The following is a 17,462-nucleotide window of genomic DNA, read 5'->3' on the forward strand; positions in this document are numbered from 1 at the left end:
ATGTTTGTTGTCAGAGTTAGCTGTTTTCTCTGCTCACCTTTGAAACCATTGCCTCAAATAATAGATTAGGAGAAGGGGAGTTTTGTGTCAAGAAGAAGAAAAAATAAATTATTTCATCTCATGAATCGGCTATTTATTTTTTAAGTTTTAGTCTGTCAAGCGAGGCCGAAATGCCGCTCGGGATTGCAGGAATGAAAGGGGCATAGAGATGTGATCTTATGAAAGACAACTCAGTCCTAAGTCTGATCTGGCGTCTGTAATACAATAGAAGTGGTGTCAATTTGCAGGGTCTTGAATGTCTTCGTTCACCACTCAGCTCAGAGCCTGATCGCGAACCGCGCCTCAAGCGACTGCCACCGCATCCACCATTATTAACTTGTAGTGGCTTTGTGAGGTCCAAAGATTGGTGTGTAGTGCTCTAAAGCATTTTGCACCAGCAAGGGCCGTCATAGAAGGCTTACTGCCACCATGTTTTCTTCCAATGCGATTAGGACACTTCTAATTGGAATTTCATTATTTATTCTCGTAGAAGGACAAGGTAAGTTTGATGGACGTGGTTAGCTGGAATGTGTTCTTCTAGTTATTACCGCATGTACAGCTTGAATTTTATTTTAAAGGATACTTAATAAGTTTTGGGTTGCAACTAGGTTAGCTTCTTTGGTATGTGGCAGCTTAGCATAATGTTTTTTGGCGCAAATTTGCGCGGAGACATTACGATCGCATGCGATCCCATCACATTTTTCTACTCACACAAGGGCTTCTTCATGATCATGATGGATTTCCGTTGAGATCACGTAGATGGGAAGTTAATATCACTGTAACTTAACCGTTTCTCCTTAGCCGGCCACTGAAATTTACCGATATTGAAAAACTGGAGAAAATTAGGTCAAGCTTTTTCGTATTTGCGGTAGAATATCCTCTTGCAACAAAGGACCCCTCTTTCAATAGTGGAGCATATCGACGTTATGCGTGTGAAATGCGCTTGTCCAGATTCTGAAGGTTCATCAACAGATTTATCGAAAAACATTACTTTCATTCAGAAAACTTTAACAGAAGCAGTCTTTGATACTTTCGTACATTCTAATTTGTGTGTCTAGATGTTTCCATTTACTTGCAAATGTGGGGAACGTTTGTTTTGCGGTAACTCCGGCAGCTCTCCTTTCCCTAGTGGTTTTTTATAGGCCCAGATTTCCCGCTTGTGAAAGTATCTATCGGTTAAGGGTAAAATTAAAAGAAATTGGGCTTTTTGCTTGAACGTAAGAGCTATTTTGTGAGCTAACTTGCCGCAGTTCATAATCGGGCATTGCGTTAGACGGTCACAAAGGGCTTTTGTCTACCGAGCGATCAGCTCACATCCAGGCGCTCCTGGTATGGATCAAATGTAGCTTCGAATTTTCGGTTGAAATTACGACTTCTTCGCTATTTCTAGTGATCATTTGGAATGTTTATATAACGTGAAAGTGCTCCTTTAGGGATTTTCACTAAACACCAAGAGATAGGTGCCAGTTCGCGCGAGAAATTCCATCGATAACCTACAGCACAAATGATACAAAACAAAATGAAGGAAAAAAAAGAAAGTATTTTATTAGGCGGTTCAAATTTTCAAAATTATCCTAGGGCTAATTAGAGTTATGTAGAGCGATTTTTTTTCAAGTTTTTGAACAAAGAGTACAAAAGAGAGTTGTATTTTATTTTCGTGATTTGAGGTCTCGGCGAAACATGATATGTTTCAAATTCTTTCGGAATTTGCCGAAAAATTGCAAGGGTAAAAAGCGTTACATGATTTGTAAAGGGAGAAATCGTCGCTAAAACATTATGAATACTTCAAGGGAAACAAATTATATTATCAAGAACAATCTCATGTGATTCTCTGACCGAAAGCTTTCTTTATTTTTGCCAAAAAAAGAGTAAAAATTTTCCAGTCACGATAAATCGTTCACAGTAGTAATAGCGTTACTCTTGCTTGACCTCAGATACTGTTTCATGTTGGACAAAGGCGATTGAGTTATAAAATGAGGTATTCAGTGCTTGCTAAGACATTTTCAAAACGTTTTCTTTTTCATCTCACTGTCCCATTTGCGTTATTTACTGAAAAAAAAGACGTATCAGAGAAGTTTTAATAAATTAGATTTAGAAATTCTGTCAAAAAATTGTTTACACTCGTTGTGAATCCCTCTTTAAAACTGCGACAGAGGACTCAAAGTTTAAACGGATGCTCTTGATATTTAAGCAAAGGTGAGACCGAGCGAGATTGTCGCTAATTTTGAGGAAACAATATAAGTTTGTAGTCCATCCCTAAGACTCTTGCAGAGTTTCTGTTAAGTGAGGATGCGGCGCCAGGAAAGCCTGGGAACAAGGCTAGTAGAAAACGCGCAGATTTCCCTTTCCTCCGAGAAAATTCTTCAATTACTTCGGGTTGAAAACAGTCGTTTTGGTCGAGATTTCGCAGACTTGGAATTGCCATGAAGATTTTCCAGAGCGCAAGAAACAGCTAGAAATACAGGTAAGCGGAAAGAACGATAATAATCAATTCTGAGAATGCATGCGACATCGCCATGCAGCGCTACAGCGCTGTAAATTTCATCGCTTCACCTCAACTTTTATTCCTCTCACTGTCAGTTCATATCGTAATTCTAACGCCTGATTAATTTAGTCATGCATCAGTGATTGTTGGCATAATTGTATAGTCTCACTGTAATCACGATTCTAACTTTTTGCTCTCCACATTATGTTTAGCATTATCAGCTGTTTTCATCAGTTGTGTCAATTACACTAATCGTACTTCAATTTTCAATTCAATATTGCATATATTTCGCTCATCTTACCCTTACCTGAAGGCACAAGGTATGAAAGGAACATTTCTAGGCTATATCTACTCCGCTGAGGAAATAAATATGAAATAAGTTTGAAATAGATTTTGAGAAATGATTCCGTCAAATTTGACGAAGGAGTTCAACACTTATTAACACTTAACTTCCATCCTTACAAATATTAATATAATATCAAGCGGACAAGTGATGGGAATAAAGAAAATATCACTTTAGGGATTATCAGTGGATTCAATTCCAAATTCTGTGAACTCGCATAACTGTATGGTAGATAGTAAGGAGGATTACAAATGAGATCTTGGAAGGGAAAGGGTCAATCAAGATTTTAGTGGTAAACAGTCACTTTTTGTTGTTGTTGTTGTTTTTTTAAAATTACCTTTGCACTATTATTCTTCTTTGATAATCATATCATATTTGTGGCCTTGTTACTTGTTCAGATCATTTACCATGTCATGTAGTTGTTTGAAAACTAACAACCGTGAAGCTGTTGTTGCTGTTTGTTTTGTGTCATCTTAATCATTTCCAGTAAAATTAGTTATCATCACTAATGCAAACTTAATTATTGTCCTTTTAATCTTTCACGGTACAAAATTTTTTCCAGCCTCTCTCCTCTTTCCAAGTCTAGCTAGTTTAGAGTAAACAAGCATTGAAAATTTTACTTGTAATGTGCTGTGTAATGCCTGTCGTACTAGCATTGTTCCCAGGTTAAGCTAAGAGTAAAAGTAGTTTATTTAAACTGTAAATGTAACTACAACAGCTATATTTAAAAGTAATAGTTGCTGTGTAATATTAATTCCAAAGTTAGCATTTTTTATTCATCTGTTAGTCTCACAAGTGCTGTTCACATCAGACTGAATTTTATGCACAGTTATTGATGTGGTTTAAGTTTGCATGTGAATTAGAAAAAACTGTTTAAAGAAGTTTCTCTACAGGCCAGGTTTCATTTTTTTGTATCTCCCACTGGAAGAGGGCTTCTTCAATTTGCTTCAACAAGTATCAGAAACAGGTCACATAAATTCACCCAAGATTAATGTTAATATTCTCCACACTTTTTCCTTTGTATCTCCTATGGTTCTGACAAGGAGAATTTATTTGACTTTGAAGAGCTTTCTAAATTGGTGATTATTTCCTGTATTATCATGACTTTCACATTTGATTTGATTGTGATGATGTAAGGAGAAATTAGTAGGCAATGACTCCTAGGGCTCAATGGTTTATGTGGCAAAAAGGCTGTAGTGTGGAACTTTTAGTAGAGCCCACTTGTTTTTGAAATACTCTCTTTAAAACTGAGCATCATTACATTTACTTCCAAGATGTGTTTCTATTTATTTGGCTGGTAAGGTGACATACTTTGATTAGGTTAAATGAATGGAACATTGTTAGATTATATGTGGGATTTACAAGGAATGAATCCTGGCTTGTAAATGTCTTTGTTAATTGGTAATATTATTCAAAGGTGCTTGAAATTCAATTGCAAGTCAATCTTTCAGTTAAAGAGCTTTACTGGACCAAATTTGAAATAATCTAAAGAATTTTAGCTGGATGCCAATAAATATTTATAAGATTCTAATATTCCTAGCTTTAAGAGCTTATCACTAACAGAATTACAGCACAAAATCATTTCACATACTACAGCTTTGCCACTTGCTTCAATCCTGTAAGCAGCACCATCTTGGCTCTGCTTCTTCCTCGAATTGAACATACCATTTATCTCTAATTAAGTCCTTTACACTTTAACATCAGTATGCATATTCTCCTTACTTTTCTCTACACATTTCCAGAAGTACTGATGAGGAGAATTTGTTTAACAATCGAGAGTTTCTTTAGTTGGTAATCATTCGTATGACCTTGATGTGATGTATAACTTTTAGAGTGATTTTGTAAGGAGAAATTAGATGCTAGTCACTCTTGGGGGTCAGAGCACTATTGGAATGAGTGTTGTAAACTAAAACTAAACTAATCACAATAAAAACAAAGCAGAGGAAATATCACACAAAGCTAATACAAACTCTCAATCTCAAATTGGCTAGGACTTCCCCTTTCTCCTCAAAAAGCATATGGTGGTGAATTAATTCTCACAATCTTTTCATGTCTGTTTTACTTTGGCCTTTTTTGCTTTACTTATGACATTTCCATAACTATTTTATTCCAGTAAATGATAGCCCATGTCCAACCAAGAAGGTTATTAACTGTAAAGATGTCACTAATGACTGCGTATTGAACCGGGACTGCCCAAAGCGTGCAAACCGTCTTCCACCATATTGCTGCTATAATGGATGTAACTACTATTGTTTCTATAATTGTAAGTTGCCATTGATTGTAATTAACAGCTTTCAGAAGCTGTGCAACACAGATAGAGAGGTATGCTCTTTTTATTCATACATAAAAAAAACTGTAAACAATCATGGAACTTTTGTCAGTCACAATAAAAAGTAAAGTTTTCTAAAAGACTTTTTTTTTTTCTGTAAGCTGCCACATACCAAAAGTCAGGGGTGCAAATAAGAAAAGTATTATTTTGTACAACTCATGGCTTACATTTTTTATTTTTCTGTAGATTCACTTCCCACATATCCTCCCATAGTAAGTACTACTCAGTATTCTGTTGTTGTTAGCCTCAACACCCTTACATTGATCAGCATGCACATTCTCCTTACTGTTCCCTTTACATTTTCCATTCTGTTACCAAGGAGAATTTGCAATTGATGGTTAAGTGATTCTTTAGCATGCAAGTATCATTTCCTTAATTTTTCAGGACCTTTATGTTTGGTTTGTTAGTGACACTGAGAGAAGAGATCAGATTTTAGACTCTGTAACAGGGGTTAAAGGATTGTGGAGGTCCCATAGTCAAACAGTATAGCAGTTGATATGGGGAGTTCTAAAAAGATCTTAGGATTGAAAGCATTGATTTACTTTAGCTGTAGTATGGAAATTTTGAAATATTGAGGGAACTTTTCCACATTGACCCTAATGTAAGAGAGCTCAGTGATGTTTCAGTTTCTTCTCTCATGCTGTGTGGATTTTCCAGCAGGAAAGCTCATTTACTGTTGACTTCTTTTTAACATTATAGCCAGGAAACCCAGGTTCTCGAGGACCAAATGGTGATCCAGTAAGTCAATATCCTGACTTTTTATCAAAAATCCTCTTTAGGAGTTGAATGACTGATCAAGGAAGCATAAGAATTGGTGTTGTCTATGTTTTCTAAATATATTGATTCAATCAGAAGGTAGTATCTTAATGAAAGTTTTGTGTTAAACTTATGTAAATGAAGACCTACAGTAGTTACAAAATTCCTTAATGATAGCTTTTCAACAAAATGTAACAGCTTGCAACAGACTGCTGAACACAGTTATCAAAATAATATGCAACTTTTGCTGAAATTTTGTGCCAAAATTGTTTACAATTTGTCATGGCAACTAAAACAACAAAAGCTCCAAGTGCTAAATAATGAGATACTTTGACCAGTTAAACATGGTGCCCAAATTGTGTACAATTTGCCTTGGCAGCTAAAACAATGAAAGCTCCAAGCGCTAAATAATTATTTAACTTTTTAGACCAGTGATACTTGGTGCCTACTTTTTTCTCATTATGTAATCAATAAGTGAAGTACTATAAATAAATCAGCTCATATATTGGATCACTTTCTCTGGAAAACAATTCACCTCGGTGTTGCTATTTTTAAAATATTAAGTGCAAGGAAATACTGTTAGAAGTATGCAGGCATAAATTTTGGGCCATATATATAAGCAGCAAACATATACACGTGTACATGAAGTAATCCCAATGAGCAAGCAATGAATGATCTAACAATGATGTGCACATTCAGGGTTGTCAGTTATTTTGGGGCTTTTGAACTTGTAACTGCTTGGTTTTATGTAGGAGTATTGAAATAAGCTTTTTTAACTTACACTCATTGTCACAGTAAGTTCCTATAACATTACCAAAAAGTGGTTAATTTGATAAGACAATTATTCCTTTCATGCCTGTTTGATAGAAAAATGGTTTTAGCATCCTGGTTGGCTATTTATCATCTTTTATTCCACACACTCTCATGGAATAATTGTTAAATATTCTGCAGAGTATGTCTATGAGTTCTCATGGTGTTTCTCTGATAATTTTTTCCTCAATAGGGTGACCGTGGAGAGCCAGGCCCCCCAGGTCCTCCTGGACCCAGAGGATATAATGTATGTACTGTTTTAATCATGTTCCAAGTAGCTTGTGTCCAAAAATCCACAAATTCTTTGGCAGAGGATCACTACTCGACAGCAAACTTAATTCAAAATGGCAATTGCTTATGGAATAATACATGAGCACCCTTGTTATCGAATTTTTCTTCTCGTGTTCATTTTGATATCTCACAAGTGATTGGTGGGAATGAAAGAGATATCAAGTTGAACACAAGAAGAGAAATTCCATGCCTAAAGGAATCCATGTATTATTTTGTTTATTAAATAAACACCTTTTGGCCTTAATGATGAGAAAATTCAATAAACAACCTCGCATTGAAAATGATGAAGGTGTTGCCATTCATTCATCAACCTGTCAGAGTGGACTGAAAGATAAATGACATGTCAGCAGCTGATTGGTGGTATCTCACATATATAAAAAAAACTATTGTAATTTTACATACGTGCAGTTGCTGCTTTTCTCAGGGCTAGAAAACCTTGTAAAATACCACAGTCAATAACAAAAAAGGCAGTGGCCTTCACTTGGGCTTCCTTCCATGACAGGGGTGTTACTAAATGGAGTAATGTATTAATGAGTATATGATGTTGTTAGTAAGTCATTCTGTTACTCTTTGGAGGCTTTTAGAGCAATCTCATAGAGTGAGACTAAAAATTTTTTGTGGATTTACTTCACTTCTTTTAATAGCCCCTTGCCTTGAACATCCATATTTTCATAAAAAAAAAAAACTTAATAATTTTCTCTGAGCACCTGAGCATTATGAGTTTTGGTGCAAACTCAACACTATTGTGTATTGTTTCAATTGTTTAAAGTGTGATGTGAAAAACAAGCCATGAAAGCAGTTGGAGGTTGTTGGCTGATGATTAAATTATATACCCAACACCTGCACAGAATTCCCACAAGTGTCATTTTGGAAGATAAATGACAACCCTAAACAAACTTAAAACTTGAGCTTTCAACAGGAAGCCCAAGAAAAAGTTATACCTCACATCATGATAGGTCTGCAATGCATAAATGGTAGAACAATGATGTGATCTCTAAATTTCTTGTGGCCTGTGTTACAGGGTGACCCTGGAAGACCTGGTCCGAAAGGTGAAGCAGGAGAGGCTGGACCCGAGGGACCAGCAGGGCCTCCAGGAGGTTCAGTTGGAAGTGTTAGTACCTTCCTGTCTTTTGACTTAAATTTAGAAAATGAGAGAATCAGTTATTTAACCAACAATGTCTGAAATTGTTTCTGGAAGTTCTTTAGTTTGAGATCAAGGAAGAAAAACTTTTACCTCAACTTGCTATGGTGACTGAAATGGTCACTGCTTGGAGAGCTGTTTACTTTAGGGATATAAAGGACAACTATGTTCACGAAACAATTTATTCATTGTGATCTCTAATATTTAACTACACCTATAGAGTGTCAAATATAAACTACAGGGTACATGCCCCTATGGGTTAGCAGTGTCTTATGAGATCATCTAAATAACAAATTTCTGAGTTCTCCATACAGTTTTCTATACACTTCCAATGATACTTACAAGGAGGATTTATCGAACAATCAGGAGCTTCTTTATTTTGCCTTCACTTACTTTATTCCCATAACCTCAACGTGTGATGACGTTGGGAAAAATTAGATGTTTATCACTCTAAAATATCATTAACCCTTTAACTCCCATGAATGACCAAGACAGAATTTCTCCTCAAAATATCAATACAATAACAACTGGGTAAGTGATGAGAATAAAGAAAAATGTTGATTTGGGGATAATTAGTTGATCCAGTAGTAAATTCCCTGAACTAATATTGTAAGAATTGTATGGTTGACAATAAGGAGAATTACAAATTTGATCTGGGAGTTAAAGGGTTAATTAATGAGGGTACATGCAAAGCCTTTCGTCTGAAAATCGATGTTCATTCTTATGCTAATGAGATATATTTTCCATCAGCCTCATTTTGAAAGTGAGGGTCTTTGGAACTTGGAAATGGCTTGCTAGTTGCATATGGTGGATGAAAAAATATTTTGAAGCTTTCCTGGAAAAAAAGAGAGAAATGTCTTTAAAAGAGTTTCTGTAATTTATGAGAGAAGTACACTCAAAAGTCCATGCAAGGAAGGGGCTCTGCTGAATGTTAAACATTGTATATATTTTTAAATAATTTAACCCTTCAACTTCCAAGATCCGATTGTTAATTCTCTCTTCTAGCTGCCACACATTTCCTTGTAAATTAGTTATGAGAATTTGGTGTTAGATGAAGATAACAACTTTTACCTAATACATTTGAGTGTCCTCATTACCTGTTTGCTGGATAGTCTATGGATATTGTAGGGAGAAGTTACTTGTTGATCACTTCTGGGAGTTGGGTTAAGGTGTATATTGATCATTTCAGGCTGGAGTAAAAGGACCCGATCCTGGTCTCAGCCGGGATGGTATCAAAGGCGAAACTGGCCCTCCAGTAAGTCTCTTCAACTGTATTTCTATAAATTTTATTTGTTATCCTTTTGCGGTACAAAATCTAGAATGCCAACATAGTGAACTTTATAAATAATTGTATCTTTGAACATGATGCATAACAAGTTTGCTTGAAATTTCATAAATGTTTCTGATTTGTGCCTCATCTGAGACAAAATGCTACATCATTTATATCTGACTGCATTATGTAAAAAAAATGTATGTTTGGTAAATCAGATTGACTAAGATCCTAGCAGGTGAACTGCTATTAGAGAAACTGCAGACAAAAAAGCTGAGGAAAATGAAGGCTGGGTTGGAATTCAGACTCCTGCCTTTCAGACTGAGCCCACTTACCAACTGAGCTATGAAGTCACTTGGTGAAACCTGGCAAATATTAGAGAAATTTTTGTTCCTATTTAAAAAAATTTGATTACAATCCAGTGAAACAGATAACATTGTGACTGCAGATGATATAGAAATAAAGAAATGCTCCTTGCAGGCGAGCTGCAATTGAAGAAATTGCACAGAAGACAATTAAACAGTTGGTGAACTAGAATGTGGAGTAATTGTTGATCATGTTGTCGTAACAAACAGAGAAGGTTTGGGTGATAGTGATTAATGCACTCTTGAGTTAGGTAAGAAAAAATGTCATCAAATATTAATATTATGTGAATTTTTTATAAAACTAGGGTCCCAGAGGACCTCCAGGAAGCCCAGGAAAACGTGGACCCCCAGTAAGTACAGAATACTTTAAACTTTTTTCTTTACCTTTTTTTTGGGTATTATTTCCTTATGTCTCAGTACTCAGTACTTTATTAAGATGGTCAGGTACTTTGTATGCATTTTGATTGCAACAGAACCATTTTCTCACCTTTTAGGGGTCAAATGGGGGAGCAGGACAGCCTGGTAAACAAGGAGATACAGGACCCCCTGTAAGTGGAGATAAAACTATGAATTAATGCACACATTTGAAGTACAGCAGTTGCACTAAAGGTGGCATTTCAGGGCCATGACATCCACTCTCAGTGATATCCTTTCAATGGTGCTTGTGATAACTGTTTATATTCAATGCTATAGTAACAATTTTCAACAAAAGTTTAACCGGGTACCAACAACTTTCAAAGATCTTAATTGTTGTTTTTAAATCATGTACCTCTTATGTATTTATAGATATATTTATGAATTGTTTGAACTTTCCATTTCAAAGCACCATGAATTCTTGGATAGGACACTAAATTTATAGCTTACATATGTTGAAATTTCATCCAGTTTTAAGTTGTGATTTGTAGAATTGGCTTCAAAACACCTCTTCATTAATACAAATTGTTCAGGTTCTCATTATGAAATGTATCAGGAAATAAAATTAAATATAATAGCTTTGTTGTCACAATGTTGCTAGAGAATTTGGCACAGTAGCGGGGGATTCTGCAATCACATTTTCCCAGGAACTCTTCATTGCTGTGCTGAACTGTGTCATAATCTGGTTTGATAAGGTATTTTTCTGGTTTGCTTTCAGGGTCGTCCTGGTCCGCCAGGACCCAGAGGAGAAGCTGGACGTGATGGCTTTGATGTAAGTCAAAGTAAAGTACAGTTGTGCCAGGTTAAACAGGGCCATCAGCAATGACAAAACCACACAGCAGCCAGGTTGTGCTGGATGCCGTGTTGTTTTGTTGCAAGATTTGGTACTAGGCCTTCCATCATGGTAAAATGAGGTGAAAGTCTTGGCCTTAAAATGGCAGGCTAGCTAACAGCTTTGATGGGCTCTTATTGATAGCTCTGAATCAGCTAACATCTGAAATGTTGGGCCTTTGTGGTCCTTAATGAAAATGAGTCTCATTAAAGTGATGGAACAGTTTTATTCATAGCCTTTTCATGGCATTGTAGTATCTAGTCATTTGCATGGGCTTTACATTAAGGAAGCTAGAATGTAAACCTGGATTCTACTATATTTTGGCAAAGATGCATCTGTTTTGGATTGGCTACCCAAATCAAAAGTTTTATGAAGTGGTAATTTTCTGAAGAAACTGTGGTGCTGTGTTGTTAGGGAGTATTACAAGATGATTTAGTTTTGTCAACTAAGTTGATCATGGATATTGGCCACCATCAAGATTTTCTAAAGCTGATAATTAAAAAGAGCATTAACTCTTGGTCATTAGCTGACTAAGGGCTTACGCTTGAAACTTAAGCTGCAGAAACTCCTTACAGCAGCTAATACACATAATCAACTTAGTTGACATTCATAGGTTGTCATAGCATTGTTCGTGGCCAGGAGTGTAAATGGGTACCAGCAACTGTCAGGGGATGCAGGGGGGTTGGCTTATAATGCACCTTTATCCTGCTCTGAAGGTGTAGCAGATACTCCTTTCTGCTCAGCATCATGGGAATAAGGATGGGCATGTATGATCTATAATGTGGTTCTGAATCAGTGTGTAATGTATGTCATAGGGTGACCCTGGAGAACCTGGACTTAATGGAGAGGGTGGTCCACCTGGTGCACCAGTAAGTAATGTATTTCATAATTGCTGGTTATAAACCTGTAACATTTATGAGATCCTTATTCAGTTGGGACTTTATACCAAGGTGTGTTGATATGAAATACTTGTTGTGTTGTTTGTTGGTTGACACTGAATAGCACCAGAAGGGGTGTGGTCCTTCAAGAAAGGGTCAGTGATGAAGACAAGAGCAAGAATGACATGCAAAAAGATATGAATGATCAGGAAACACGTGTCAAATGTTGAACCACTTTGTGTGCATGCCAATAGTGTAAAAGTACTAATCATCCTAAGAATCTATAAGAAACAATTGCCTATACAGCTACTATAATCTCTAGGACAAAATCCCAGGTAATTTAAAAAATCCTAACGTCTTCAAAAAAAGGAAAACTTTCTTTACTGCCAGAACAACACTGCAAACATTTGTCTTAGTATCAACCTTTCCTTTGGTATCATTATTATATAATATTATATATTATTACTAACTATTTTCTAGAAGCATATTTCTGCTCTCCCTCATTTGTCTTATTTTAGCAAGTTAACTGAACTTAAGGCTGGCTTGAATACTTAACAGTCTTTTAGCCTTCTGACCCTTCATTTCTCCTATTTCTTAGTGTGCCTATAAATGTTTTCTATCATAAATCTGTAATGTGCAACAGTGAATGAAAATATTATCATCATTATTATTTTTCTCATCTAGTTTATTAGCAGGTGATCTTACATGTATGTCCATTTTTCAGGGTCCCCCAGGACCACCTGGTCTGGCTGGTGATGTAGGTCATAAAGGAGATGTGGTAAGAATGGAAAACTGAATCTCTTTGTGCTGTAATTTCAAATCCTTCTGAACAATCGAGGTGGTTTTTCAATGTTCCAGGGTAATTATTTTTCAAAATCAACTGTGAGGTTATAAAAAAAAAAAAAACAGTAGCTTGTGTTTGAAATGAGCAATATGGTTGGCAAGAGAGAAGGATACACTGCTTTATTTTATGCAACTGTTTAATCACACTTTAAACTTAGACCATAATGACTTCATTAATGTCAATTTTAATCTGTGTTTGCTGACCTCTGTACATAGGTTGTCCTTTGTTTGTCACATGGCAAATTTAGTCACCAACACTTTTTCCTTCTTGATTTGGTGATTAATGTGGTTGAGAAGGATCTCAGAAGGATGAACTAATTTGCCACTTTATCAATAATCAACAAGAAAACCACCTTTAATAGAATTTGTTCATCTCTGTCAACTACTCCAACTTGAAAAACTTGAAAGGAAAAACCAAGGGACAGTTAGTAATGACTTTTATTGTGGTTTTCCTTCAGGGAGAAAAAGGACCTAAAGGAAGTAAAGGAAACTCTGGAGTTCCTGGTGAAAGGGTAGGACTAAAACCTCTTATTTTATCTTCACAGTCATTTTTGTAAATGGTCGATGGTGGGTTTTAAGTGGTTACAATTCTAAGTTCAAAGCCCAGCGCTGTGTTTCAGAAAAAGCTGTGTGTCATGGGCAATAAAATTTGGGTGATTCCTCTTAATGGATAGCTTGGAAGACACTGCTAATTATGTTGTTAGCCAAAAGAATAACTTGAGAACTTGTGGGAATTTTTTTTGTAATATACTTGGTAAGTTAAACTTCAAAATGCTGATTGGTGGTGTTTGTAGCATGAGCTATTCCAACCTGAAGCATCTCTTTACTCTCTACACCCCAACATCAGTATGCATGTTCTCCATACTTTTCTCTTAACATTAGCCATGGTAATGATAAGGAGAATTTGTTCAACAATCACAATTTCCTTTAGCTGGCAATAATTTTCCCTATTTTCACGGCCTTATTACTGGATTTAGAGGTGATATTTCAGGGAGAAATTAGATGCTAGTTACTCTAAGGTGAAATTGTTAGGGAAAGTCTTTGATTAGTTGCACAGTTTTGGGATGAAGAAAATGTATCTGGCAAGTAATGATCAGTAACAAGGCTAATTTGATTTATTTAATAAACGATCTTAACACAAATATCTATATTTTTTCTAGGGATCACCTGGTACTGCTGGGACCCCTGGTTATGATGGACAACCTGTAAGTTTCTTGCCCAAATACTCTAAAATATGTGTTTTAGTTGAGTTGCTCACCTCTGCTTGAGTGTATTCAAGATGTAGAATCCCTTCCAGATTTTTTCTTTTTTTACTTTTGGTTTTCTCTTGGCATTTAAACCTGTCCTTGAAACAGTTGTTGGCACATGGTTTGTAGATCCAGTGCTTCATCACATTGCAAAATAATACCAATAATTTGGGAGATATATCTTTGCCTTGAAAGTTGTACCTCATGAGTTTGTAGAAACATGACTTGAATTAACTTTCTGGCCCCAGTTGTTTGAAGGCTGGGTATTGCTATGCACTGGATAAATCTTAATCCAGTGGATGGCACAACACATTCTGTTACCATTTATTGGCTGGAAAGGGAATTATCCAAAGCATAGCATTATTTCCCTTTTGAACAACTGGGCCTGCGGCTAGTTTGTACTAGATAAATATGTGTCAATAAGCAGAAACTTTGAACTGTTTCAAAGAAATGACTTAAAGTAGCAGAGTCAAATCCTTGGTTCCTTCATTTTCTTTTCTCTTGGCAAGGACTTTGTGAGGTTGATATTTACAGAAAATAATAAGGTAGTAAAAAATGGACATAATTGCGGTGTGATAAGTTTGCATGCCTTCAGCTGAGCACAAGCAAGCAAATGTGCATCAGCTGCCCACCAGGCTTTAGTGGATTGATGGAGATAAATACCAAGAAAGTGTAAAAAGTTTTATCTGCCTTTTCACAGATACATTTACCACTTTCTACCATTTGGTTTCAGAGGATTAACCAAACTTTCTGTTATGATTTTAGGGAGAACCTGGATTGGTTGGTAGCACAGGAAAGCCTGGGCGACAAGGGCCAGTTGGTCAGAGAGGAAGTGAGGGGCCCCCTGGACCACAAGGACGCCAGGTATGAATTTAATCCTATAAATTTTGCAGTAACTTGTGTCATCCAATGATTTTGCAAATACTATTAATAGCAGTCTTGTCATCTCAAAATTTGCTGTTGTCTCAAGTAAGCCCCTTGTTTTCTCATTCACCTAAAGGATAGTCATCTTCCTAGCTGGTCTTTTAAATTTGTGACTTCCTTAGTGGATAAATGTGCGTCAACATAGGCTTTAAAGACAGCAAAAACATTGTGAAAGCTTTGTCACTCTTCAGAAGAAGCAAATCCTCTGTTTGATGAGGAAATGTGTTGATTGACTATGGAAGTTTGTAACTGTGGATAAAAAAACTCTTCCATACTGAATTTAACTGTTGAAACTTTCACTACAAATCTGAATTACTATGATCCTTATTGAACATTGTATAAATTTAAGACCTGTGACAATAGTGTAATACAACCAAGTGACATACAAAAAGTCTTTTAAAAAAAAACCAAGGCAAATTAACCTCAAAACCCCAAGGGTTCCCCTTTTTTGGAACAGCAAGGACACATGACTCACTCATCACAGGTGACTTCTGTTCCAAAAGAAATTGGTGCCTTATTCATGGGAATGATAGAAATTGGAAGAAGGCATGCAACAGCAGTTACAAAGTTTATATTCTGAAAATTGCTTCCCTGAGGATTTCATGAGAACAGTCTGATGATTCAATGTCTTAAGAATGAGTGTCTTCAAGTTAAGAAGCATGTCAATGTCTTAAGAATGAGTGTCCTCCAGTTAAGAAGCATGCAAAATTTTCAAAACATCTCAAGCAAGGATTTTCATCTTGATTTCAACATTTAGGTCCCTTAACCCTCAACACCCTAACATCAGTATGCATATTCACCATTATACTGTTATCTGTGCATTTCCTAAGTTGCAGACAAGGAGAATTTGTTTAACAATCAAGAGCTTCTTTAGTTTGCCATTGTTTCCTCTATTTTTGTGACCTTAAAAATGTAATTCAGGGGTGATATTGTGAGAAGAGATAAGAGGCTAGTCACTCTTAATTGTTAAAGGTTTCAGGAGAATGCTAGGTGTTGGAAAATATCAGTCTTTGTTGGATGGGTACTAGAACAGAAACCAATTGAGTTTAGTTACTAGCTGTTTCATTTCCTTTGTGTCATTGGCAGTGAATTAACCAAAAGCATGGACATCTTTTCCTCATCAGGGTCTAAGAGGACAAAGAGGGCCTGCAGGTCCAGCAGGTATTTCAGGACCTAAAGGTGACGCTGGCGAACCAGGTATACAAGGAAGAACTGGAGATCTGGGTGAGCAAGGTCCTCAAGGTATAGCAGGAGCCAAGGGTGAAAATGGAAGGGATGGAGCATCGGGAAAGAGTGGAGTACCAGGAGAAAAAGGATCAGTTGTATGTATATGTGTTGTCTTCAATCCCTTGTCCTTAACCTTTTACACCATGTCATCAGTATGCATACACTCGATTGCAAAAACGTTGACACGCAACAAGCGTTTATAATGAACGATGAGACTCAGCAAAGAGCTATCCAAACTTTCCCGGAAGAAAACGTTTTATCATGAGAAAAGATTTTCCATGAATAATGAGAGAAGTAAATCACTGATTGTGTATCTGTGCGAACATTTCCCATAAAGGTGATGGGTCTTGTCGTTCGTGAATCAAGCTTATTAGGTGTCAATGTTTTTGCAATCGAGTGTATTCTCGTTACAGTTTTCATTTATGTGCTAAGGTGCTAACAAGAAGAATTTGTGTAACAATCAAGAGCTTCTTTGATTGGTGATCATTTCTTTATTCTCATGACCTTCTGCCAGCAAAGTACTGATAACTAGGTGTTTGATTCACTATGAGTAAAGAGAACTAGAAAAACTCCATTTGTTGCCTTATTTTAGGGAGTCACTGGAGAACCAGGTCCCCAAGGTCAACGAGGAGCTCCTGGAAATGCTGTTAGTACTATTGTCACCAAGACACATTGGCTTTTACTTTGTTATTGTAGCATCAAGGAGGAGGGGAGGAGGGTAGAGAAAGTCCAGAACTCCCCCTCCCCCTCCCCCCCTACCCCCCCATCAGAGCTTTGGGTGTTTTTTAAAACTTGTCTGAAACCAAAATTCTTCCAACAAGGGAATTGTTTGTTTACAGAGCCCATTAAGTGCATTAAATTACACTTTCAATTTTAAATCTTCCTTGAAGTTTTTCCCATGTTCTCATTTTTTTCTTGACTTTTTCCTGATATTTTTTCCAACTTTCTGCGAGAGGTTGCTGACCCCAATCTAGTTACTGCTGTTGACTTGACATTCATTGCAGATTCATATTGTTGTTAAAACAAGATATTTTTCTCTTCTGTGGGATGCCAAAATGGCCAGCACTTTTGCCATGCTTCTAATTCTGACATTTGTTTTGAAAACGTCGACATGTGATGGCATTCGACTTGCAAACTATATTCCTTTGTTGTAGGAATACCACACTGGATGTGATGACCTAATTGAAAGCTATTGTTGGGCTGGAGTGATTCCCCTTCAAAATCAAAGTTGAGAAAAAAGTCAGGAAAATAGTCAGAAAAAAAGTTGA

At 36.5% G+C, this 17,462-nt stretch overlaps 1 protein-coding gene across 1 annotated transcript in view; it reads left to right on the forward strand.

Annotated features, from left to right (window-relative positions):
- The first annotated feature begins 271 nt into the window (after window positions 1–271).
- The window catches only part of LOC131799115 (collagen alpha chain-like), a 45,058-nt gene continuing 27,867 nt past the window's right edge, over window positions 272–17,462 (forward strand). Inside the window, exons 1-16 of the mRNA XM_059116784.2 lie at window positions 272–538; window positions 5,383–5,408; window positions 5,896–5,934; window positions 6,956–7,009; window positions 8,075–8,164; window positions 9,384–9,449; window positions 10,135–10,179; window positions 10,324–10,377; window positions 10,962–11,015; window positions 11,891–11,944; window positions 12,678–12,731; window positions 13,255–13,308; window positions 13,957–14,001; window positions 14,809–14,907; window positions 16,092–16,289; window positions 16,787–16,840. Coding sequence (XP_058972767.2) covers window positions 469–538; window positions 5,383–5,408; window positions 5,896–5,934; window positions 6,956–7,009; window positions 8,075–8,164; window positions 9,384–9,449; window positions 10,135–10,179; window positions 10,324–10,377; window positions 10,962–11,015; window positions 11,891–11,944; window positions 12,678–12,731; window positions 13,255–13,308; window positions 13,957–14,001; window positions 14,809–14,907; window positions 16,092–16,289; window positions 16,787–16,840 — 1,056 coding nt within the window. The 5' untranslated portion in view covers window positions 272–468. The remainder of the gene's footprint in view (window positions 539–5,382; window positions 5,409–5,895; window positions 5,935–6,955; window positions 7,010–8,074; window positions 8,165–9,383; window positions 9,450–10,134; window positions 10,180–10,323; window positions 10,378–10,961; window positions 11,016–11,890; window positions 11,945–12,677; window positions 12,732–13,254; window positions 13,309–13,956; window positions 14,002–14,808; window positions 14,908–16,091; window positions 16,290–16,786; window positions 16,841–17,462) is intronic.

The sequence above is a fragment of the Pocillopora verrucosa genome, chromosome 10 (assembly GCF_036669915.1).
Source record: "Pocillopora verrucosa isolate sample1 chromosome 10, ASM3666991v2, whole genome shotgun sequence".
Lineage (NCBI taxonomy): Eukaryota > Metazoa > Cnidaria > Anthozoa > Scleractinia > Pocilloporidae > Pocillopora > Pocillopora verrucosa.